This window comes from Pseudopipra pipra, chromosome 1, assembly GCF_036250125.1.
Source record: "Pseudopipra pipra isolate bDixPip1 chromosome 1, bDixPip1.hap1, whole genome shotgun sequence".
Taxonomy (NCBI): domain Eukaryota; kingdom Metazoa; phylum Chordata; class Aves; order Passeriformes; family Pipridae; genus Pseudopipra; species Pseudopipra pipra.
Window position 1 is genome coordinate 147,416,492 of NC_087549.1, and position 25,723 is coordinate 147,442,214.

Sequence of the window (25,723 nt, forward strand, 5' to 3'; positions counted from 1 at the left end):
TTTCCCCCGTCTTTCACAGAGGCATCTGTTCCTCTTGCTGACAAATGTACCATTCTGCCAAGAAAGTTTCTGACAAAAAAAAAAAAAAAAAAAAAAAAAGGTAAAAAGAAAAAAAAAAGTGTGTAATTGATGTTATCCCAAGAAAGCGCGATCTCCACCCCTCTCAGCTCCAAGCCCTTCAGGTAAAAGGAAAAAAAAAAATCTTTCAAGAATTTGTTGCCTTTTTGAGGGTTAAAACATCAGAAGACAAGCTTGTCTCGCCTTGGCCAATCAGCTCTCGGCCCTGGCAGCTATAATATAGAACTAAAGGCAGACTCCTCTCACAAGCGTCTTGCTTTGCTACCATTAAAATCAGACCCTTTTTTTGTCTCTCGATTGCTGTCTCACGACCAAACTCCGATGTGTTCCGTTATCAGCGACCTAAAGCCTGCCATTCCAGCACCTGTCTTGCTAGGGATCGGTGGATAGTATACGATTCAGAAAGCAGACAAGGACATAGGAGGAGAGAGAGCTCTAGAGACAGCCAGGGATAGGCACAGAGAGCTTTGAAGTAATTGGATTCAATGGACGAAATGCTGCTGTTGACAAGAATTCTCTTGGTGGGCTTCATCTGCGCTCTTTTAGTCTCCTCTGGGCTGACTTGTGGACCAGGCAGGGGCATTGGAAAAAGGAGGCACCCCAAAAAGCTGACCCCTTTAGCCTATAAGCAGTTTATTCCCAATGTGGCAGAGAAGACCCTAGGGGCCAGTGGAAGATATGAAGGGAAGATCACAAGAAACTCCGAGAGATTTAAAGAACTAACCCCAAATTACAACCCTGACATTATTTTTAAGGATGAAGAGAACACGGGAGCTGACAGACTGATGACTCAGGTAGAGCCACAGAGATACCTGTATTTGTGTTTGTTAACCTCTCTGAGCAATCCTAAAGGACGCATCTGTCTTAGTATTTTTGAAAGCCCCCCCTTTCCCTCTCCCCCTCCTCCCCCCGCCCCTCCAAACTCGGCTAGTTTCCCCCATTGAATGTAAATACCATCTATCCAGACAAGTTAGCAGGGGCTGGAGCTGGAGCTATTTAGATATTTGGTGGGGGAATCTGTGTGGTACTTACAGTCATTACCGTGCCATGGCGTTCCCTGTAACTTGGTTAGAGATTGCTGTTTGCATTTGTCCCCAAGGATGCACTTTGATCAAACGAATTGCATACAGCTCAGAGGACCCCAACTGTATAGTGACCGCCGGGCCACCCACTCATTATTACAAACGTAGTCCGTGGTTGCTGCGCCTGCTGACTTGATTTATATATATATATATTTTATTCAATTTCTCTCTTTTTTTTCTTCATTTCATTTTAACCTTCATTATTATTATTATTATTATTATTATTATTATTATTATTATTATTATTATTATTTCTCTCGCGAGCATATTCTAAATTTAGTAGGCATGCAGTCGTGCACTCACAAAAGGCAGCTGAAGCCGGATCGACCATTCCTCTCCTGATTCAGTATTATATAGCTCGTATTGCAATACCATCATTTGCAATTGTGCCCATCAGAGCGTAAATATATTGATATTTCTTTAAGGATGCTCGCCACCAATGCTCTGGTACTTCCATAGGGGAGGGACTTGCAACTTATCGGCATTGCATCACCTTCTGTTTTAAAAAATCTGATGGCACAAGGTTTACAACTGGGTAAATATTGGATCTCGGGTGGAATCGGATTGCGGAACCATATTATGAAAAAGGAAAAAAAAAAAAAAAAGAAAAAATAGAGAAAGGAGAGGGAAAGAGAGAGAACCGCTCCGAGAGTCACCTCATAATTATTATTCATGCTCAACAGAGAGCTCAGTGAAGTCAAGTGCTCTGCCAATTCCGGAGTTTCAGAAACTACATGCAATCTAGACACTGGAAATGGGTTTCCTCCAAATATAGGTCAACAGTGCTTTTTTAATATTAATACATTTAAGCCCCACCTTCAGTGCTAGAGCAGGACTCGCCTGGAAGGACTAGGCGGGGAGTGGACGCGGGTAAAGGGGGGGGGGGGGGAGTGGGGAGTGGAATTTCCCAAACTCTCCCCGTTCCTCGGCCTGATTTTCCGCACGTTGTCGGGTCTCCCGGGGCGAGGGACCGGCGGCCGCCACCATCTCCTCCCGACCACCTTAAATCGCACCGCACCTCGGAGCGCGGCGGCGCCTCCGCCCGCCCTCGGCCGCCGCCCCGCGCAGGGTGCGGAGCGCAGCGGGGCCGGGGCCGGTCCCCGCTCGGGCGCGGCCCGCGCCCCTCCGCGCACCCGCGGCTCCTCCGCCCCCGCTGCCTCCGGAGCCGCATCTCTCGCATTTTCAGCTCCACTTACTCCCCTCGCGTATTGATCGCGGCGGCTCGGGTTTCACCCTTCCCTCCGCAGCCCGGCGGCGGCGGCAGCGGCGGCGGCTCCGCGGGAGACGGGGCTCCCGCCGGGGCTCGGCGCATCCCTCTCTCCTTCCCTCCCTCCCTCCCTCCCTTCCCTGCGCGGCTGCGCCGGTGCGTGTGCGCGGCGGAGCGGGGCGGCGGGCGCGGGGGGAGCCGGGGAGCGCGGTCGGGAGCGGTGGGCTGCGGGCCGGGGGCGGGTTGCGGGGCTGACCCCGGCCCTGCGGCTCTCCCGGGGCACGCCGCGCCGGCTACGCGGCTGGCCGCTCCCGCTGCATTAGCTGGCAGCGGCTGAACTCCTGACCTTCTGTCAACTTCCCTCAGACGAACGAAACGAAAACAAATACTTTTTTTTTCTAACTCCCCCCCCCCCCCACCTTCTCCTTCAGTGCTTGTTGCCATGCCTTAGACACAATGGGGGGGAGGTGGGCTGAGAGCAGCAGGGACGAGCAGGCAGCAGCACCGGGTACCCGGCGGCAAAGGGGTTGTGAGATGGGGGGGCGAGACTGGGAAGAGAGTAGGGAGAGAGCGGGGCTCCGGCACGCCTCGGCCAGGCAGTGAGAGGGAAATGGAGCGGGGCTGGGGAGCGGGCGGAGGGGTTGCCCTTGCCCACCCCTCCCCGGGCACGGCTGGGCCCCTGGCGACCCGAGGTGCCGTCCTGCCACCGGTTTCCCTGCCTTGCTTTCCTCTCCTTCCCTCTCTCCCTCTGCCAGCAACCTCTCGTTAAATCCCAGCCTTCAAACGCCGGCTTCGGGAACCCTTCAACCATGGAGAGATTTTTCCTGAACAGAATCGTTAAACTTGCAGAGTGGTTGCCGAATGCATTAGTCGCTAGTTAATATTAACTCCAGAGGGGGGGGGGGGCGAACGCAAACAGAGGTAGGTAAGTCAGGTTCTCAACTTTGCAGGTGACACCAGCAGTTTGCTAAGGGCTCCCCCTTCCTCCCCTCCCTCCCCCCCCACCCCAGCCATTGGCTGGATTCGGGGGAGAGATAAGGAGGCCAGGTCAGTATGATAAAGCTGGAATTTGTATGAAAAAAAATAGCAATCTCGTGTAATGCAGGCACACAACCGGTGCGTGATGTGAGGAATTTAGAGATCAACTTGGCATTTAGGAAGCCCACCAGGTTGTTTACACTGACAGGTACCTGTTAAGTATTTCCTTCAAGCAATTCATTTGTGAAGAGATTAGGAGCTGGCAGGAGAGGGCTTGTTGAACAACTTTGCCTCCACACAAAGCGTTAGTGGAGGCAGCCCTGCTGAGCTTCACGGTGGCTGAACAGAATTGGGCTTGATTTGTGGCACACGACCCAATGAATTAATAAATAGTCTGAGCTTCACGGCTTTTGACTCTGACAATCCAGCTCAGGCAGTATAAAAGGGAAGAAAGTCCTTTAGGAGGCCGTTTCTTCTTTATTTCCCCTGAAGCCGGGAACTGGTGCTGGCAGGGCCGGAGCGGCAAGAGTCCCTCGGCGCTGCCCTCACCGCTGCCCGCATCCCGGTCCGCCCCCTCCGCTCCCGCTGCCTCCCGTGCGGGGCAAGACATCGCCGTGTCGCGCAGTGTTGTCGCCTTATCAGTAGCTGAAACGTTCGATCCTTCGCCCCCTTCCCCCCGTAAATTAGTGGAAGAGCGTATCCATCCTCTCAGGTGTGAGAGGAAGAGAAGGAAAAAATAAAATAAATCAAACTCAACTTGTGCCGCTGCCCTTTGCTGCCGGGAACAGTGCTGAAACCCAAACACCGGTCTCTCTACATACAACGGTAGGCCAGAGAGTCCGAAGTGAGCTCACGGTTGTGTTTTATATTTCTCGGGTACCTGTGCGTCGCTGGTATCACTTTTATGGCTGTTGATAGACACAAGGGAACTTTCTTCCTGAGCAACCTTGTCACGTCCCTAAAAGTAGCGTCGTTGGGGTAATGGAGAGGCTTTGCCTTTCTGGGAGCTGTGAAGGGGAACTTTGTGGTCTCTTATTAGGTGTGCTGTGAGTACACTGGGGAGAAGGGTCCTGCAGGAGGCCAAGAATCCCAGTCAGGCTAGCAAAAGTGTGGGAAGAGCAGCTTACTGCATCCCACTTGGCTTTTATCCATCTCATCAAGCGAACCATATCGGGTATATCCACGACTTGTTTTGCTCTCAAAAATGGGGAAGAAAGCGTTTCTAACTCTATACCTTTAGTCAAGCGCTTTTCAATGCTTTTGGTGCTGATTTCCTCTTTTGGAGGGCTGAGAGTCCTTTCCCCTATCACACTGTACCTGTTCTCCCCCCCTTGTCTAAGATAGGAATCCCCCCAGAACTTTCAGGGCTTCATTTACAGCTCACCTCCTTCCAGTGCTGCAGGCCCCTTTCCCCTCCCTCTCCCCATCTTGCCCCCCTCATTACTCGGTCCCTGAGGGACCCTCGTGCTGCGGGGCCCGGTTCAGTCCGAGGAAGGTCGGTGGCTCCGGAGGGGCGATGAAAAACCCTGCAATGCTTCTCCACGGAGTTGTAAGCGTTTCACTCCACACAAAGAGGCTCCTAGCTTGCATAGCATCCCTGCTTCGCTTAACTTCCCTCCTTGGCCCTCCCTTGCTTTTCATCTTCCCACTAAGAGCTATATTATTGTATGGATTTGCTCGGCTTTGTAGGCGAGCGCCGATGTATGTTTGAAGCGGAGTGAATGCTCCCAGCCCATGCAGCTTTGAGGGCTCTAATGAGTGATGGGCGAAGGGAGAGAAAAAAAAAACAAAACACCCCTCCCTCCAGCACATAAAGGCTGTTAACATGTACTGATACCCTTTTCAACACAGAATTAAGCTGAAAAGACCCGGAGAGACATTCCGGGGGGAATCCGTGACTCCGAGATATATGGCGAGTGTTTGTTCTCGGCAGAAACTTTGCTCTCGGGAAGGGACAGGGCACTTAGCGGCAGGAATTTGCTCCGTGCAGGTGGCTTTGAACCACCACACTCGCACCCCAGCGCCAGTGGTGCGGCCGGGGGGGTTTCCCCTGTCCCCGCAGCAGGTGCCAGGGGAGAGGACTGCTCCGTCCCTGTGGGTTTTCGTGGTGCTTCATCCCCTCTTCCTCCCGTGTCCCCATGTTTCACTCTCCTCCTCACCTGCTTCCCCATCCCTCCCTGGCAACGGGGGAGAAGATGCTCAACTCTGGCTGAGCCCATTCTGCCGCGCGTTTTGGGGGGAAGGGAGGGCTGCCGCCTATTTGGCTGGGGAGGGAGGGTAGGATGCGGCCCAAGGGGGTATAGATAACGAAGTGGGGGTCTGCCCCTGGCTGCAGCATCCCCATAATGACCTTTCCCTGTCTATCCGTATCCCGCAGCGCTGCAAGGACAAGCTGAACGCCCTGGCGATCTCGGTGATGAACCAGTGGCCCGGCGTAAAGCTGCGGGTTACCGAAGGATGGGATGAGGACGGCCACCACTCCGAGGAGTCCTTGCACTACGAGGGCCGCGCCGTGGACATCACCACCTCGGATCGGGACCGCAGCAAGTACGGCATGCTGGCCCGCCTGGCCGTCGAGGCCGGCTTCGACTGGGTCTACTACGAGTCCAAGGCACACATCCACTGCTCCGTCAAAGCAGGTAGGGCAGGCAACTTGCCAGGGACAGGTCGGGATGGGGAGACACCCGCGGGCCACGACTCAGCCCCCCAGAGCCTTCTCTGCCCTGATGTCGCCCGGGTTCCCTCCTCCTGTCCCCCGAAGTGTCCCCATCACTTGGCTCTCCCCGCCGGGGCTCCTGCGGGGATGGGAGCGGAGCCCCACTGGCGCAGGGGTGGGAGTAAGGAACGAGTGAGGGCGGAAAGAAAAAAAAAAAGCCCAGCCAGCTGCAGCACTTTTGCACAGAATTTTTATTTGGGTGATGTTTCTTCCCAGCCTTCCCACGAGAGCTGCGCCGCAGCCACACACCCTTCTCCTCCCCCCGTGGGATCTGATGCTTTCCCCATCCAAAGAGCATGTTCAACACAAACACTCGTGGCAGTCTCCAGCCGCCCCGCTGGCTGCACGCCTTACTCGCGAGCGCTAATCTCCGAGTGGGAGCCGGCCAGGAAAATAAATAAGTAACGTGGTCCCCAGCCTCCTTCATCGGTAGCCGCTAGGAAATTCCCAGATAGGGATACACATACACATAATTTTTTTCCCTCCCCTCCCCTGTGCTTACAACGCCACACGCTGTCTCAACCCGGGAACAGCTCGCAAGACATCCTCGACTCTCAGAGTTCCTTTTTCTGACACTTGATACTTTTTTGGGGAGCAAATCGGTTGGCAAGTGCCAGCCCCCTGCCCTCCCGTCTCCCTCCACCCATTTAGATGCCTTTGGATGGCATCTAAAGCGCTTTTCAAGAGCATCCTCTAGCCCAGCAGCTTGCTGGATGTGTCAAGAAACACTTGGTTGCAAAAGAAAATAATGGACTTTCTTTAAATATAGCCGTTTGTTTCGAACCCAGCAGCCCCAGGGCAGGGAAACCAGTCTGCTCATCTGCAGGACAGGTTCATTCCCCCACTCCAGCCCGAAGCTACCCAGGGGCTGAGCCGAGGTAGCACTTCTCCCGGCCCCTGGAGTCTTTGTCCTGAGAGCCTGCTACTGCTTTTGTTCAGCTCCTGGGTCCTCTCTAGCCAGAAGGAGGCCCTGCAGAACTATCAGCTGTGTGGAGATATGAAACATCCCTTTCAACGGCCAAGATGGGCTTTACAGCACAAGGTGTCTGATTGTGGTGTGTGGTGACCTTAGCCCAAGCACAGCCCCTAATCCACCCCCGTGGGCATTTCATAGGAGAGGAGTAACCCCAAGCTGCTCATTGAGATTCGGCACACACGGACTTGGGGGCAATATTTAGAGGGTGTCACGCAGGGTCGTGTGACTGTACGAGGCAGGCTGAAGGAAGCAGGCTTGAATTCCATCCTCTCACCCTGATCTTAAACTGTCCAAACCTCATTTCATGACAGAGCATCTCATGAGAAGATTAAACCCCATAATGCCAGGCAGGAAGATTCTTTATCTAGATCTCTGTTTGCAAAAAGTATGATCCCGGAGACTGGAATGCAAAGAAGAGTTCCCCCAAGGCCTGAATTATTGTCACCAGAACAGAGGAGGGAGAGGCAGGGGTGGTAAAAGGGACATTGATAATGCGCTACAGCAAGTATTTAGAGCAAGCTTCTACATTTAAAATTCAAATACAGATCTTGAGTGCCTTGGAAAAGTGGCTCTGCTGTGCAAATAGTGCTTGGAAGGTCCTGGGTTTTTTGGAGAGTATGTGTGTGAATTGGCACATAGGGTTTCTGCACCTGAACAAATAGGGAGGGGGAGAAAAGGGGGGGAAGAAGCTGGGAAAAAAATGGAAGTGTCCTCTCTTCCAAGAGTGTCTGCATTTATTACATGAATCAGAATGACAATGCTGATCCTTTATTGGATTTTAATTAGAGAACCCAAACAAGCACTGCTCAAAGAAGCAGATTTTCACACCTCTGCCAATTCACTGGTGTGTTTGTAGAGCTGCTACACTACTAGATCTATTCATCAAGTCCCTGAATATGCAAACAAAGCTCTAGCCAGACCTTTACTGTCGGCTTGTAGGAAGGTGTAGTTTGCTAGCAGAGGCCTCTACATAAAGCACATAGCTTGTTTGTTGCCATGTCCTCCCAGAAGAGGGAGGCCTTGGAGATCTAACTGCTTCATTTCTGAAGGAGAAGTGATAAAGTCATTAGCAAATCAATAACGGTCTAATTTTCACCCTTCCTGTCCTCCTGGAGAAAGTCATTAGGAGACACTCCAAGGATTTATTTAAATCATAAGTTTCAGTAAGAACCGTGGAGGTAAAATATAAAACCTGTCCACCTTCAGGAGATAAATCACCAGGTCTCTTAACTGGTATAGGGATTAACTGGGAGAAACCAGGGAAAGGCGAGGGAGGGATGGTGAATGTCAACAGTTGTAACAAACACACTTGCTACCATGGCATAGCATGGGCTACTACCCCATCTTTAGAAAACCAGAGCTTTTAGGGGCACTGCAGAGTCCCTCTGTTAAGATAGAGACCATGGAACATGGCAGAGTTTCTCTCCCACCACCCCACCGGTGGCTGAGCTTCCAGAAAGGGATTTGCAAGACAGACTTAGAGTTTCATTGCTACTTCTGCTTTCTTTAAATCTGAGATTGTTCCTTTCAGTAGCACTGGAAAACAGCTACAGTTCATGACAGCATATAATATCTAAACTCTGAGTAACTCCCAAGAGCTGGAGGAGGTGAAGGAGCTTGAGCCTGGCACAGATGTGGAGCTGCTTGAGGACCCCAAGTTCTGGGACAGGGAACAGCATCCTTCTTCTACTGGGGTGGGAGAGGCTTTTTTTTTTGGAAAGAGGAGTGAACCAGAGTGCAGGAGCTGCCGAGCAGGGGTGGTATGACAGTGACATGTGCACCAGTAGCCACCATGCCAAGCAGGAGAGCAGAGAGGGCTGGAGACAACCCGGGGGCATGTACAGGGTGATGGAGGAGGACTCATGAAACTCTGACTGTTGCTTTCCAGTGGGGCAAATTCATGTGCACCTTGGAGCAAAGTTTCCTCCTGCTCCCTGCTGTCTTCTCCCTAGATGACCTCCTTGAGTAAGAGCTCAGTGGGGACCCTGAGCACTGCAAGCACAGACACTTGCTTAGAGGAGAAACCTTAAGCCAGCAAAAGCACTTGGCTTTGAAAGGTTGCGAGTTATCTGGCATCAGATGTCAGTGTAGGGTAAATCGTAGCCAAATGGGAAGTTCTTCCAGAAGAAATTTGTTCTGGAAGAGTTTTCTTGCTGGAAATATTTTGGCCCATTTCCTTAATGAAGAAACTAACTCCTAACCCAGAGGGAGATGCACTGGCTCAAATCTGTCAGGAAGGGGATTCTCACTCGACCCACTGGGAGCAAATGGGGCATGTTCATAGATGAGGATGGAGGAATTTCAGAGAGAAGTCTGGCTGTGTCCTACACCTATTCTTCTGGGGTGGGTCAGGGTGGCTGGGGAAGCGGCGTGTCCCCTCATACACCCATGCTCCAGCTGAGCTTCTGCCTCCTCTAACCCTGCTGTGCCTCTTTCCTTGCGCAGAAAACTCGGTGGCAGCCAAATCTGGGGGCTGCTTCCCTGGCTCGGCCACGGTGCACCTGGAGCAAGGCGGTACCAAGCTGGTGAAGGACCTGAGACCTGGAGACAGGGTGCTGGTGGCCGACACCGAAGGCCGCCTGCTCTACAGCGACTTCCTCACCTTCCTCGACCGGGAGGATGGCTCCCACAAGCTCTTCTACGTCATCGAGACACGGCAGCCCCGAGCCCGGCTGCTGCTGACGGCCGCCCACCTCCTCTTCGTGGCCCCCCAACACAACCAGTCGCAGGCGGGGACCCCCAGCAGCCGGGCGCTCTTCGCCAGCCGCGTGCGGCCGGGCCAGCGGGTCTTCGTGCTGGGCGAGGGCGGGCGGCAGCTCCTGCCCGCGGCCGTGCACAGCGTGTCGCTGCGGGAGGAGGCGTCGGGGGCCTACGCCCCGCTCACCGCCCAGGGCACCATCCTCATCAACCGCGTGCTGGCCTCCTGCTACGCCGTCGTGGAGGAGCACAGCTGGGCACACTGGGCCTTCGCCCCCTTCCGCCTGCTCCAGGGGATGCTGGCCACCCTCTGCCCCTCTGGAGGGGGGTCCCCGATGGGTGACCCCACGGCCCCCGGCATCCACTGGTACTCTCGGCTCCTCTACCGCATCGGCAGCTGGGTGCTGGATAGTGACTCTCTGCACCCGCTGGGCATGGTGGTGTCGTCCAGCTGAGAGCATCCCGCGCCGCCCCGGGCCACCTGCCGGCCTCCGAGGGAGAGGCAGAGACACAGAGGGAGAGAGAGAGACAGAGAGAGAGACAGAGAGAGAGAAAGGAGACTAAAAAAGAGAAAGAAAAAAAAAAAAGAAAAGAAAAACCCAAAAGAAAAAAAAAAAAGGAAAAAAATACCTATTTTTAAAAGAGAGCACGGATTAAGACTTAAAAATAATAATAATAATAAAATAATAATAATTAAGTAGGACAGTCCAAAGTAGACTTTAAGGGAAACAAAGACCCCGGGAAGTTCTGTTCTGTTTAGTTTATAAATATATATATATTTTTATTTGTTCTTTTGTTTTGTTTGTTGGTTGTTGTTTTTTTTTTTTTCCTCCTCTCCTGGATATTTATTTCTTTGGTATTTTGAATAGATGTTTTAAATGATATGAACCGGACCTTCAAGAGCCTTAAATAGTTTCTTTGATAATTTATTATCATGTGAACTGTACTCACACGGGAAAAAATTATTTTGTGAGGCCAAGCAAAACTGCGCAGAGTCTATTTTTCTACATGTCATGTGTGTCCTGACTTTCAGAAAGCAAAATTCTGTACTTTCCCATCTCTCCATTACATTGCTCCGTCATTTCAGCAAGTCTAAAAAACAAGCAAACAAACAGACACACACAAAAAAGACAAACTTCATGGGGGTCCGTAAATTATATTTTTATACACAGAATTGTAAATTAGATTTTTTTGAGAGATCAATACTTAACTGAATCACATTTCGTTTTTTGAAATAGTGTAAAATATGAGAATATATTATTTTAATTTAAATAGTTTCAAATGTAACACCATTTCCTGTATTGTTTTCCATGTTTTGCTTTGTAAAAACACCATTCGGCCACGTCCATGGAAGTCAAGACTGTTACACAAACTTTTTATTTGCAAAAACCGTAAGAAACTTTGTTATTTTTAACTTCAAAAAAAAAGTTTATTAGAAAATAATATTTTTTAAAAAACGCACATGGCGGCAATTCTGTGACGATGGAGATGGTAGTTTGTACAGAGGGGAGAAAAGGATGTTTTGCATTAATAAATTGAGAAATAACTGCTGTAAATTTACTAAAATGTATTTTTGAATATTTTGTAATAGTTTTAATAGTTTTATAGAAATAAAATGTGCCATGCACAGTCTGGTTAGTATATAATAACTAAGAGTTCCTGGTGCATCCCATCTTTTTTTTTTTTTTCCCTTTTTGCTTATTGGTTTAGGAAACATGATGCCTAAAGGAGTGCCCGTTATTATATTTAGATGTGTTACTTATGACATTTAATTTTGGTACTTTAATTATCGAAAAGAATCCATCACATTTGAGCATAACCTGGAATCTCTTGTAGTGACAGTAGAACCTCACTTATTTGCACGAGCGACCGGGAGACGCGGTTTCCCTTTGCCGGAGCCCTGGCTCCCCATCCGCACTCAGGCAATGCTCCCCTCTTCCAGCTCCAGCCCTGGCTCCGTGTCCGCTTCCTGGCCTGGTCTGGACACTGCAGACAGCTCTTAAAATTGATTTCTGAGGATATTAAATCAAGTTTTCCCTTTGAAGTGTGCAAATGTAAAAGCAGGCAACTGCCTTCATCTTGTGGCCGCACCGGGATTTTAATTGGCTTTAATTTGGGTGCCAGAAGATGGAAATCTGAGGGAGAGACACTGACTTTGGTGAGTTAGCAGGGATTCATGTGGCAGATGCCGGAAGAAGGAGACGGCCACCAGATTTCACTGGCCACTTTGAGTAACAACACAGGGCTTGGGGCCGCCGAGAGCAGAGTAAAACACCATTTTCGCAAAACAAAGAAAGGATAAAGATTTGTTCATTTATTCTGAGAGACATTCCTTAGCTGTAACACAGGAGTCTGTCCCAAGCCACCGATGTGTGAACGCACTGGAGATGTGTTTTAGGAGCTGAGTGGTGTGGCCAGCACTGCATCCCCTGCCTGGTCCCAGCCCCAACCCCCGCCGAGGGGATCATCCTTGCAGGTGCTGATCAGTGAGGTTCTGCTGCACCACATGCTCCTCCATGGGGGGTTTCCAGGAACCCTTTAAAAATTTTGCAAAACACTGTGTGTGCATGTGTGTGAGCGTCTGCAACAGGATCGTGCTGGAAGGGAGCTTTCCTTGAATGTCTTCTCACCTTTCCTTTGGTTTCAATTATTCACCGGTCTAGGATGTTCATCCATCGGGCAGCCTTTTGCTCTAGAGACACAACCATGTTCCCTGCTGGGATGTACAGCAGCTCCAGGGCCTCCCGGAATGTCCCTACCTGTGGCCATCTCCAGAGGGTGTAGACCATGCTCTTCCATGCTGAAATCCTAGGAGCTTCTGGAGTGCTGTCAGGAGCTGGTGGCTGAGCCCCATGCACGAGCACTGCTGTGTCAAGCCCTAACAGATGGATGTGGTCTCTCCTTCCCGTCAACCTCTAGTCCAGGACCACTTCCAACCTCCACAGCTCGGACATGGCTGGGGTGATGAGACTTCGGTGTGACCACCAGCGTGCTGCAGCACCAGGACAGGAACCAAGCCACCCTAATGCCCTCCTGATGTGGGGCATCGTGGGGGACTGTGGACTGCCTGGTGGGTGCTGGGGACCTGCTGCCCACCCCAGCTCGGACTCTGCCACCTCCATGTCTTTGGGGTCTGCTGGTGCGTTGAGGGCTGACAATGCGGCTGGTTTGGGGCATGTGAGAATGTGATTGTGGAACAAATGAGTCCCTGCTCTAAGAGCCGGGTCTTTGCATGTATGGCAGTGCCTGGGCATCTGAGCTCTCTTGTCCCTGTCTCTGAGTGGCAGATGACATTTTTTAAGGCCTTTACACTCGGGAAAATGACCGCGTTGGAATGTGCCTTCTCCAGAGGTCGCGTAGTGGAGGTGTTTAGGGATGTCAGCGATCAAACTCAAAGCCATTGGCTTGGAGGCTTCAGTCTAAGTTGTAACTGAGATGTGAATGAGCCATCAGAACAGAACCCATGCTTGTGTCAGTGTAGGGTATGTGTCTGGTAGGGATCATATCAGACATTGCTGCATTTAATCTTCACCAAAAGGCCAAGATGAGCTCAGAGCTTTGTGGTGGGAGAGAAGCTAAGATGCCGTCTTATACTAGGATCAACCTGTTTGGCCAAGCAGAGAAGTGCTGTGCCATGCTCTCCACTGCACATATTCCAAGAGGCTTTCTGCCTTCCTCTCACCGTATTCCATCTCTTCCTCCAGCGCCTCTCATCTGGATCACCCCTCCGTGGTGTGCGTTAGAAGTGCTTCCTTAGATGGGCCAACCCAAACTGTAGCTACAGCTCTCGTATGAAGGATGTACTGTCAAAACGTTGTGCAAAACGTCTAGGAGATGTCACTGTCCATTTTCAGGGTCTGAGTATGGCAATAGTTTGTATAAAATGTACACATAGTGGTGGCTACAGAGTAGTTTATGACTAAATACATATCTATTACTGTTAAAATAATGTATAAGAATGTACTTGAAGCTATTATCCTTGTGCTCTGTTGTCTGAATAATTAAAGAAATTACAGAGACTTCCTGAAATGTCTGATATGTGACAGCATTCCTACTGCACACTCTCAGCTCTGTGATTTTACCCTGATGACATTGAAACGGGGAGGGGGGATTCGGCATGGGACTCTTCAAACACATGAGGAATTGTCTGTGTCGCTTCACATGATGGTCACAACCTCCCTCTTCTCCTACCTAGAGCCACGTAGACAGTCTGTCGTTTACCTGTGAAATACTGCTTGGCTCTGCAAAGCCAACTCATTTGAAAGGCGCTTGTGGGGCACAAACTGCCTCCCCCACCCAAGCCAACGTGAGAAGTGACCCTAATGATATAGGGACAGGTTGGTGTTTACCTGTCTGGTCTGTCAAGGAATGCCCTGGTGCTCAGACACCAGGTAAACACACCAAGGGGAAGCTTGGATGCACCAGCAAAAGAGGATCACATCCACAGTGCAATTAAAATCCAAGCACAAGCACTGGGGTAAACCAGGTCTTTCACAGGCAGGGAGCTGTTCCGTGCCACAGCCAGCAGCTCTTTGTGCCCTCACATGTGAAAGTTTGCTTTGCTGTATCTTTATATATATATATATATGCACATGTTTGTATACATATATAACATTATTATCCTTATATTAAGAGCTCAGCATACCCTACCAGGCTATAAATATGTTTATACTGGCCCTCCCAAGCATTTCACACCACACCAAGGCTGAGCAGGTGATGTAAATCCACCCGGTTGGGCGATAATTGGGCAGCAGTTTTGTAGCCCCAGTACAGCATCTATTTCAATTACAGGGGGAAGGAGACCAGCAGGAGCATTTTATTTTACTCATTACTGCAAGCCATAAGGGACCACTAGCTTTCTTAAGCTTTTGAAATTCTTTCTTCAGCAGTTTCTGCCTTAAAACCAATGCAAACTTAACTGAAAAAAAGGTCAGTTTTCTGTGTACTGAACACTTTGGAGCTTTCAAAGGAACAGAGTTAATGTGATCCTTGGACTGAGCAGGCTGGAAGGGAAAAAATCATCTTTAAAAAATGCATCTTTACAAGCAATGGGATTGTCTCAGATTTGATGGGAGCAGGATGAGCCTCGCAGCCACTGTTTGTGCCAAGATTGTTAAATATAATTTTTAATACTTCACATTTGGGGTGTTTAGGCTTACGTATTTAAATAATTTTGGTTTTCAGGGCTGAAAAGAAGCTAGCAAATCCAGGAAATATGAGTTTAATGATCTTGTCCTGGTTCCAGTAAAATCAAGAGTGGCATCCAGAGCTGATCTGGGTGCAGAGGGAGTTGTGCTGCTACCTTAAAGCAGAGTGCAGGACCCTAAATAACTTCTTTTCCTTTTCATTTTTAAGTAAGAGCAAGCCAGCTCTTCGCACAAATACTTCTGCAAATCAGGAGTGAAACCACAAGGCCAAGAAGTCTGTTTGGGGTAAAAGTATTTGTTTTGATGTCCTGTGACCTAAATGCAAAATAAATATTAGATTTGCTCAGTTTGGTGTAAACAAATGTCCATTCATATTACCAGAGAGGAGAGGTGACAAGGAATGCTCTGTGTGGCGTGACCAAGGAGTGTCCCTTGGCCACCAAACTCACATCTGGCTTCTGCCCAGGGGCAGGAGGGCTTGGGCATGGTCAGAGGAGAAGGAATCCTGTGAGGATAGCATGTGTTTCATGCAGCTCTGCCCAGCTTGCTCAGCTCCAGGAACAGCACAGGGACCCCTTCCTCACCCCACCACTGGGGCAAGGCTTGCCTGGACCAGCTCTCTGGGACACCAGGATGTATCCTTGCAAAGAGGATGTGCTCAGAGGGAAAATATACTTGGGAATGCTACAGCATGCCAAGTTTTGCGTCTTTTGATGGAGTTCTGTGCAAGGGAATGGATGATACATCTGTATGCAATTAGAGCAAAATCCTTTCGGTATCACAGCAGACAGGCACTATGTCACAGACCTGTTGTGGGGTTTCTCTGGGTGGAGGAAGCTTATTTACAGGCAGGATACAGCTCAGGCTTTGGCTAATTTGGAGAACTAAAGCGTTTCATGGGCTTCTTTTTTGAACAGTTTAGGCTGTAAGCAGCCTCTGGTGGTCCCGGGTCTAATTCCACTCCATATGGGGACTGCTTAGATCAAGCTGCTGGAGGAGATCCTCAATCAGGTCTCACATGTCTGCAAGTGTAGAGGGGCTCCAACCCTCTGAGTAACTGGTATTGTTAAATAAGCTAACAGTTTGCCTCAGTATAACAGCAGTGCGCCCCATCTATCAAGAATCTTCCTTTATATTCTCTTTGTATTCATTCTGAGAGGAAGGAGACCAAAGAGTTAAAACAAAATTAGTTTTAAGAAATCCCAGGCTCAAAATCTGGGGCATTCGGAGTTCTGCTGAGCTCTGCTTCTGCTCCTGCTCCTGCAGCTCTCACTGAGCAGAGAGCTGAAACCTCACTCACCCAGCTCACCTTTCTCTCTAAGTCAGCCCTGTCCTGTTTTCCACAGCAGTAAGCAGTGGTTTTAATTAGACTGTGATGAATGCTAATAAATATTAGTCTCAGGATTGCTCATGAACAATTCTCTTGGAATAGTCATCGGTTTGGTGTAAGCTTTGTTGGCTTTGCCAAATGATGCCCTTTCTACTCAGCAAGTTTTTCTAGAAATAGGAGCATAATAAATGTACAGTATCAGACAAGTCTGTTCTGGCACAGTATTTGTATGAATAACCATTTTGTGCTATCACCAGTGGAAGCTGTGGGGTTCACAGGCATCAGAAAGTCCAGCTGCCATTCAAATATTTGCAAATAATGAATGTGTGACCCCACAAATAACAACAAACCAACCTGGTTGCTTTCATTGAGAAAAATTATTATGAATCACTGTGTACTGTGGGCTCAATCCAACAACCACCAGCGTCAAATGAAGTCTTTCCACAACTTCAAACAGACAGGGGAGGTCAGCTGTGTTTGCTCAGCTTTACCTGGTGTGTCCATCGCTCTCATATTGTGCCATTAAATAATAGAATTTATCAGGCAAGTAAGAATTTCCTAGAGAAGCCAAGAGTGGGCAAATGTCATCTCCTGACTGCGTATGTGCAGCTCCCACTGATGTCAGTAGGGTTATGTATGGGCAAAATGAGGTCAGGCTGTGTTGTCCTACTTTATGTGCCCTGTGGTATTACACTCAATTAAGTTTTGTCTCCCAGGACACAGCCTCGCTCCCACTTAAGTCACCAGGAACTTTGTCACTGCACAACAGTGCAGGAGAAGGCATGAAATACCAGTCTTTGATCTAGAGTGCAATAAGGTTTAACCCACGTATTCAGGAATAAGGATCAGGGAGGGTTAGATTTAGTAGAAAAATAAATAAACGCATGAAATTCCAACATGGTGCATCTTCAGGAGGAGATGCTTTGCAAACTCACTCACAGCCTTGCAGAGCGTGGTAGCCTCAGCAAAACCTTCTTCTCAAGGTTACTTCCTGCCCTCTCCCTTCTGCCAATGGCTTCCTGCTGATCCTTGCAGAAAGATACTGAATATCATAGGCAACACTTCTTAGGCAGCACAGGAGAATCGGTCACATCTTCTGTGTGGGAGACCACATGCTTGTTTACTTTGAAAATATTAACCACTGGTTGTGAAGTGAAACTATAAATAGCTGTAGGACGGAGAAAACAGTGAAAAAAATCCCTCATTACAGACAAACAAGTTGCCAGAAGGATGCTGGGCTTTGAGTGAACCAGTTTTGATTCTTGCCCCTTTGATGGGGTTTCTTCTGATTTTGAGCAAGTAGCTTTTGTCTCCCTGCCTTCATCAGAGAGTTGAAGAAAAACATCTCAAAGGATAATTTTCTCTGGTCTATTGGTCTACATGATAAGAAACACAGTGATTGAGGTATCATCTACTCCCTGTTCGTCACTGAGGGATCTCCTCTGTGTGCACATGATGAAACCGAAGGATGACCCAGAACCTTTGCTTGTCAGACTGTTTGAAAGCCCTTTTATTTATATATTGGTTAAAAAATGTGTTTAATTTTTAAATCTCTCACAACTGCCAGTATCAGCCATATTTATATCTAAAATAAATATGTTTATTATGGGATTTTAAAGCCCATTTTAAATACTCTTGAAAAAGATGACAGCTGGCTTTTGCGTGGTCAAACTCTGCACTGCACACTTAAGTCATGAGGAGGACCCACAAGGCTTTAGCCAGCTCAAGGCTAAGAAACTATTTTGGCTTCTGATTGTGTCTCCGTGTACCTCCATGGTATGTGTCTGCTGACTGGCTGGAGGAGTCTGGATGGACAAGATCTCTATGGACTAATGAGAGAGCTGAGACACCTGAATCCTGCCCAAAATGTCACTTCAGCCCTTTGTTTTTCGCAGAGGCTCCCCATGAGGTTCCAGGTTATATTTGAGGCATCCTTGACTCATCCAGTGGTCCTGCTGTGAGATGCACATAGACTTCCCTTAGCTCTGCAGAGTGACCAAGCTCTGGGCCTAGACATGTTCACCCTCCTCTCTGCATCCATACTGGGGTAAGCCCAGTGCAGTCCAAGGCCAGAGCTTTCTCTGGAGCTGGTTCTCCACTGCAGGAGTAGCTCAGGACTTCAGAGAGGCCACAAACCTCAGTGCCTCTCTTTCCAAGAGCAAGGCACACTTGTTCAGCCTTGCCTGTGTTGGTATAAACACTGTGCACGTACAGTGTAGTTAATTAAAACTATTCCCACTCCATTTTCCCCTGGGGAAAGGAAAGGAGAAGATAGATGCTCACGGGAGAGGTGCTCATCACATTGCTTAATGTGATCTGGAGTGGGACACACAGTGCTGTGGGGATAAAAAGCTGTGGGGGGCTGAGGGAGCACCATGGAGCCTGTGGAGAGCTGCCCTTGGAAAGAAATTTCCTTTAATCTGTGTGCTGTCAAAGGAAAGAAGTGATGTGTTTCTAGGAGTGAGGCAGGACATCAAGACTGTCTACTCCCCCAGGAGAGAGGGCATGGATGGAGGATTGCCTTGAGAGCCACCCAGCATGAACTTCTTGCTTGGGACTTTTTGGAATCTTGGGGATATCCCACCTTCCAAAGCCCAGGTTTTAGGCAAGTCGTGGAAAGGACAGAAGTCACCAGTGCCTGGGTGTGGGCATGACACAGCTGGGTCTATGCTCTGGTGCTCAGCCTGAGTGACTCAGTGCTGATGCCAGGAGCTGTCCTGGGCATCAGACACAGAAGAACAGCCTACAGCTCTCCCGCCCACTGCTCCTGAGTTACTCATGGAGGCACTGGGGAGTCGCTCAGGACTTTATTCAGTGGTGTGTGGATGTGAAAGAGCTCATTTATGGGAAGTGACTGCCCTGGTCTGTGCAACCAAGGCTGTGACACGCAGGGTTGTGTTGTATCTCTGGGAGAGGCTTGGCTCCTTGGCTCCCAAGCACAAGTACAGCATCCCCTGCACTGAGCACAGGACATGGGACAAGCTTTTCTGAAGCATTTTAATTTCAATTCAGCTCTGGTGTCCTGCTTTTGTCAGTGCTGAGCAGCTTGGCACTGAGCTGGTGGTGCCACTGCAGGAGGGATGCAGCTGGTACCAGTCAGTGCACAGGGTCATGCAGATACATCAGGTGTCCTGGTGCCTTCCAGCAGGTGTTGAACAATATCAGATGCAGAAGAAAAGCTGTAGCTCTGTGGGACCTCACTGGTGGGCACTGGCAGACGCTGCACCAGTTTGCAGCAAAACCTGGTGTATGTACAGCAAGAAGGATCAAAGCACCACCAAGATCCCAGACATGCAAGGGGGTTTTGCTTTTCCCAAAACAGGATTAAACCAACTGCACTCAGCAATGGGCAGGATGCTGCCACTCACCAGGGCTGGGGGGATGTCTCTGTGCAGCCCCTGCCCTGTCAGGGACTGAACACCAAGGCATCTGGACTGCACTGATGCCTCTCCAGAGAGAGCTGTGCTGTGCGTTCCTCACCTGGGACTCAGGTATTTGTGACCTCATGACAAGGAGAGCTGGCAGGGTAGAGCCCAAGAGAGCCCAGATTTCCAAAATTAGAGTCAGATTTCATGCTACAGGTTCCCAAGGAAGCAAATTGTCACTTTACAAATGTAATAAAAGGTCATGTTTGGAGTCCTCTTGGAGTTGCTCTCTGCATCAAGAAAGTGTTTTGCCTGATCACAAGGTGTTCCCTTTTAGGGTTTTTTTCATTAGCAAGGAAATGTCTGTACTTTGGTTATCAACTAAAGCTAGGAATGAAACACACCTAAATGTTATTTCTCCTTTGAGTATAACTGAATAATGAGCAAAAGTAGAATATCTTCTTGCAGATTTATACATCGAAGCTATTCATTTCCTGTTCAAAGGGACCTTGACAGGACAGAACTATTTATTGAGAGTTAAATAATGACATCTGTTATCAGGAATATCAAACCCAGTGGAAGATGTTTCATATTAAAAAAGAAACTCAAGGCCAAATTTCCTCTTGATGAATATAGACACAGCTTTATAAACTTCTTCAGAGTTTCACTCTTTACACCAGGATAAAATTCAGCCCAAGGAGCTTCTACATACAAGTCCTGTACACATGTGAAAAATGAGTTTGCTTTTAAGAAGTGTTTCACCCAAAAAAAAAAAAAAAGGGCAGAAACAAACCCCTAGACCTTTTAGGATTTGTTGTGTTAGGTGGAATCAAAGTGACCTCTAGTGATTTCCTGTTAACTGTGCAGCTCGGCAGCCGCCCTCACAGAACTCAGATGGTGCCATGGTACAAATGCAATCAATATCTGATTAAAGCAAAATTATAGCAATTTATGACCGTTACAATAACCATTCCTACAATTCAAGCATAGAATATTTTCTCAAACTCTACCTTTTTTTTTCATGCAAGATTCTCACTGTTAAAAGAAGAGGAGTATTTTTATTAGCCTGTTAAAGATCAGCAACACAATGAATTTATTAGTAACTTATCATCCATGTGTCTTCTGGCACTGCTGACATGCTGTTCCTCGGGAATAGACAGGATAGGAAGTGCACTAGATTTGTGATTTAACTCATTTGTTCCTACTTTTTGGAACAGTCACAGACTGATTACAAAATTATTACCAGTTGTGTAGGGCGTGTGGGGTGTTGCTGAGGGGCTAAGCCATACCCATCCCCAGGTTCAATCAGACTGGATGACAGGAGAGAGATTTTCACCTCTACAAGGTCATCTTTTCCCTCCCAAACTATTAAGCTTTTTTAAAAAAAGAGCATAGAGAGAGGATGTTACTATTCATCAGCGGTGGCGGAAATGAAAATTGTGTATCAGCCAAATTATGTCAGTTTACCATACAAATCAATAGCAAAGGGGGTTAGAAATGGGATGTCATCATTCAGGGGCAATGGGGGAGAAGCTCTGTCAGCAGTGAGATGGTTGTGTGCTCTGTTCTAATATTCCCAAGGGATATTTCAGGGTTGGGGAAGGCAGAAAAAATCATTGATTCCTTTGGCACAGGAGATTGGGTTCGGCACAAAGGAGATGCTGAGCTCTGCTGGGACTCTGAATGCAGATAGTTAAAAAACCATATGTTTTCCACAGGTCAGATGTGTCAATCTCTGAACCAGAGTTGGGTGAAAAACAGGACCCTATTCCTGCCAGAAAAAGCCCCCCCCCCCCAAGTGCTTAATTTTGCACGTTTCAAAGAAGTTAATCTCTGACCTGTGATTCTTTCCTGCCCTATCTCTACATCCATTAAAGAGCCAGAGGTTTGGCAGTTGCAGGATGAAAGACAAGAGCATTGCTTCCATCTTGGTCTCTTTCCCTCTCCAAGATGGTCATGCCGAGAGCAAATTGCTGTTTGAATCATTTCCAGGGCTGATTTAGCATTCCCTGTAATTTTCACGGAGGCTGTGCTGCAGCCACTGTAATGAAATGTGCTCCCTTGTTGTGGTCACTGCCACTTTCATCACCCTCTTGCTATAAAGCTCCCTTTTTTTTTATTCCTGGATTTGTCAGCACCTTCCCAGCAAGTACTGTTTGGGACATTCCTAAGATACGTTTCAGAAGGACTTCACAGGGAAATGAGAAGTTTTGCAATGGGTGTTGTCTGACTTGCTGTCTCGGCCTGACCCTCTGGCCCTGTGAGGGGTTCTGTGGACCCTCCTGCCTCTCTGGGGGGTCCATGGTGTAAAACTGGACTGTTTTCCTAATGACCACTTCTGTCCACCCCCAAAGAGCCCAGGTTGGACCTGAGTGTGGGGCTTTTATTTTCGACCTATGGTTTCACCTGCTGCCTCTCAGGAGCATCTTAGGAATTTATCCTCCTCCATGCTGGGGCATGAAGCAACTTGAATGAGTAAAATGATGCACATGTTTGTCCAGGGCCTAGAAATTAGCCAGAGAAGACAAATTTGTCACCAAATAATGAGTCCAGCTAGGAGAGAGACCCAGCCCAGGCTCTGCTCTGCTTGGGTAAGCCCTTCTTCAGAGCTGTGACCGGGGAGCCAAGCAACAGGTCCCATCCACATTTCTGTGTTAAGTCAAATATGACTCAATCTGTGTTTGCTTTTAGGGCTTAAGGACTGAAGGAAAACACTTCTATTTGTCATGAGCAGCAAAGCCAATAAAAACAGGTGGGTAAGAAAGAGCAGGGGGCTCACACTGGATGATCTGGTGCTAACCCTGAAGTATCTCTGAGACTGAAGTATCTTTATTGGTATCAAACCAAACCAGCATCTCTCTGTATTCCAGTCTGTTTAATTCACAAAGAAATGTGCACATTTTATTAAGCTCCTTAAAAATTCCCTTTTCATTTTGGATTAAATGATACCATTTTAATGAAAGGCATCAGCTAGAAAAATGCATTTTGTCTTGAAATAATCACTTTCTGGTAAAGAACCATTTCCTTATTTTTAAAGCCAGGACTGGGATAATCCAAAATACTTGCATAGCCTTTGGTTCCCAACCCTGAAAGCTGTAAAAATTTAATTTATTTTATACATGCATGCTGTGGGGTTTTTTTTCCAGCTAAGGAATGAAAATACAGAAGCTAGTTTCACTTTTGTGGTCTAATAGGTCAGTGCAGATTTACCATTTTAAACGTGCGCAGCCATAAATACAAAACAAAACAAATTGTTGCTGCTGCTGTGATCCAAACCCCAAATTAAAAACAAATACAAATTAGAAATCCCCTTTAGAAATCTCATCTGTCTAAATCTGCTGAAATATTGTCTTTATGACAGAACTCAGATAACAACAGCGCATAATAGTTGGATGTTTTAGAGTATTTTTACTAAACCTTTTTTTGTTTGTTTTGAATATCCTAATAGTTAGAGGCATTTTTAAATTTGACTCTGTTAGCATGTGTTCGCATGTGTATTTCAGATTGTATTGGGTTTTTTTCAAGTTAGCTTCCAGCCTCCACTTTTTGCAGTAAAAATGTTAAGAAGGTGAACCTGTAATGTTAAAAAAAAGTCCGAAACAAAACAAAAGGAAATTCAAATAAAACTTGGGTTTAAAATGATCTTGTATTTATGTCATGGTGAAGTTTGCACAGTTGAAATTGGCATCAGGAGACAATTCAAAAGTGGAACATTTAAATTCTTTGATGCTGGAAGCTACAGAAAAGTATAACCCAGCCAGGTGACCACCAGCCCACCCAGCTTATCCTGTCCACAAGAGAGTGTGTCACCCTGCTGCTCCTTGGGCACTCGTTTGAGGAAGGTGAAACATGACTGTGCTGAATATTTTATGAAAAGTTCACTGCTGTCTGAAGGGAAGTTTTCCTAAGGAAAGTAGGTTTGACAATCTGTTCCTCAGAAAATGTCCCATTGAATTCGTTGGGACTGGAAGTGATGGTGGAGTGCAGACACAGAGACTGCTGGAGAAACAACCTGGAGAAAGAAGTGCTGTGCAACACACTCCTGCAGACTTCTCATAACTACCTGTGGTGATGTGTTTTTCCTGCCCTGGCACCCAAGAGTGGATTCAGAAATGTTGGAGGAAGAAGCAGGAGAGAGGAGGGACAAACATTGGGGCTGGGAGTGTGTGTTGGGGTCCCTTCTGCTCCCACCTCCCCAGGATCTCCTTCAGGGATTCCAAATGGAGCCAAGCTCCAGATTGCCCTCATACCAGAGGGGAGTGAGTCAAAATATTGTAACAGCACAAGGCTCCCTGGCCCTGGTGGGGCTGCAGAAGCTGCCAAACATATTTTGTGCCCAGAAGGATAAAGAAGTGTTTGCCAGCCTAGTGCTAACTGAAATGACAAGTTGCCTGAAAGCATTGTGAAGCCCTTTGAAGGTGCTGAGATTAAGGGCTCTTCTCCCTGTATCTTCCTGGGCTATGTCTGTGGTTTAGTCAATTTTGTGATACACATGAAGTGTTGAAAATGCATTTCTAGTCCTCTTCAGGCACCCTTGCACACAGCAGAAGTGGGCACATCACTGCAGGCAAACCACACTCCTGGGGAGAAGCTGGCAAGCCTCTGAGCAGCAAAGAAACCAACCTTTTGGAAGGTTTATAAGGAAAATTGCCATAAACCAGGTTTTGTAGCTCGACTTTGCATAGGAAAAACCAAAAGGTTAATGAAATATTTAGGTAAAGTGGAAGCCATGCAAGGATAACTTCATTCACTCTATAGAGAGGAAGGAATCAGAGAACAAGTGCAGCTTGAAAAACACCTTGCTGTGGTCTGCAGCAGAATGCTGATACTGAACATGGGAGGAAGAGAAAAATGTCACATGGGTATTTATAGAAAATGCCTGGATCCACCACAGAAATTCAACTTGTCCTTTTATGCCCTTAAACAAGAAGCCTTCCTGTTCTCCATCCAAGAGCAGACAGGAGTCACCATTTGAGATGATGCATCCAGAAGGGATGTTGAAGAGATTCATCAAATAAGCTGTGCTGGTAGGTGAGTGACTGGGCAACTGTGAAGGCAGAGACTAATTTGTGGCAGGGGCCTGAGCAAGCTCAAGGCACATATCTTGACCCTGGCATCACACAAGAAAACCAAACAGGTTTTAGATGAAAGAAAGATCAAAGAAGAGAGCCAAACAGAAAATGGGATATATATGGTACCCGATTGATTGGGTTGGTTCATGTAGAATTGTTCTTTGATAAAGTCAGCGATTTTATTTTATTTTTAGACAGAACAATTGATCTAAGAAGTGTTTGTAATGATGTGATATTAGTATATGCTACCTATGGAAAGCAGCAAAGCTGATGTTCAAGCTGAAGCCTTGGCAATGAGGGCCTGTGAAGGGCTCACTGTGAGAAAAGGAGGAGGAGACAAATGGATTTCCTCAAGCGTTGATTGTTTCAATCAAAAAAGCTTTAGGAAGCAGCACATGTGCATAGGAAGAAAGGGGGTTCAAATCTGAACTTTTACCTTTGAATTCAGGTGAGTCTGATGATGACAGAGATGTAGGAAGAAATCCAGGGGTTTGTGTACTCTGAAAGCTGGAGGCTTGGAGACAAATCCTCTGCTGAAAAATTGCTCATCCTTTATGTACATTAACACTGCTCAGTCATATCAGCCATGGAAAAATAATCACTCAGCAATACATCATGTCTCCAGGAATTTCACCAGGTTTCACAAGTGTCTCTATAGCTAATTACTTGTTATTTAAAGCAGTGTTTAGCTTGCACTTATACGTCAGAAGAGATTTCCAGGACTGACAAGCCTAACCTATATGTATCAGAGCAGCAGTCAGGAGATGGGTAGATGGACAGGCCACACTGAAGATACCCATTCTGATTCAAGCTCTAGTAAATCAGGCCTGTCAAACTCAGAGGGCAGGAAAGAGCTCTAGGCTCAGCTTCAGGAACAGGTGTGCAGAACCACAGCCCTCGACAGGATGCCTGGATGGGATGTCCAGGTGGATGGGATGTCCAGGTGAGGTGACTGGGAGCTCTCACTTGTGGCTGATGTTATTTTTGGTGGCTGCAGTGAAAAGGCTGATGTGATGTGGGTAGGAAGTGAAGTTATGCAGTGTGGGCAGTGTGGGCTCTGCTCCTGACCAGGAGC

The 25,723-nt window shown here is 47.8% G+C and overlaps 1 protein-coding gene across 2 annotated transcripts; it reads left to right on the forward strand.

Moving 5' to 3' along the window:
- Nucleotides 1-318: 318 nt before the first annotated feature.
- On the forward strand, nt 319-13,763 carry SHH (sonic hedgehog signaling molecule). 2 transcript variants are annotated; one of them, XM_064638200.1, is made up of 3 exons: nt 319-872; nt 5,723-5,984; nt 9,483-13,763. In XM_064638200.1, exons 1-3 carry the CDS (start codon nt 564-566, stop codon nt 10,187-10,189), a joined length of 1,278 nt encoding a protein of 425 aa, XP_064494270.1. In that variant the 5' UTR covers nt 319-563; the 3' UTR covers nt 10,190-13,763. The 2 variants fall into 2 exon arrangements, with proteins under 2 accessions (XP_064494270.1, XP_064494280.1); XM_064638210.1 differs by lacking the exon at nt 319-872 and adding an exon at nt 4,177-4,894.
- Nucleotides 13,764-25,723: the final 11,960 nt, after the last annotated feature.

What these genes read in the sequence shown, in the direction of transcription:
- SHH (XM_064638200.1), top strand. Translation starts at nt 564, where the DNA reads ATGGACGAAATGCTGCTGTTGACAAGAATTCTCTTGGTGGGCTTCATC. An exon ending in CTGACAGACTGATGACTCAG is followed by an intron (nt 873 to 5,722) that starts GTAGAGCCACAG and finishes CGTATCCCGCAG; the next exon opens with CGCTGCAAGGACAAGCTGAA. An exon ending in CCACTGCTCCGTCAAAGCAG is followed by an intron (nt 5,985 to 9,482) that starts GTAGGGCAGGCA and finishes TTCCTTGCGCAG; the next exon opens with AAAACTCGGTGGCAGCCAAA.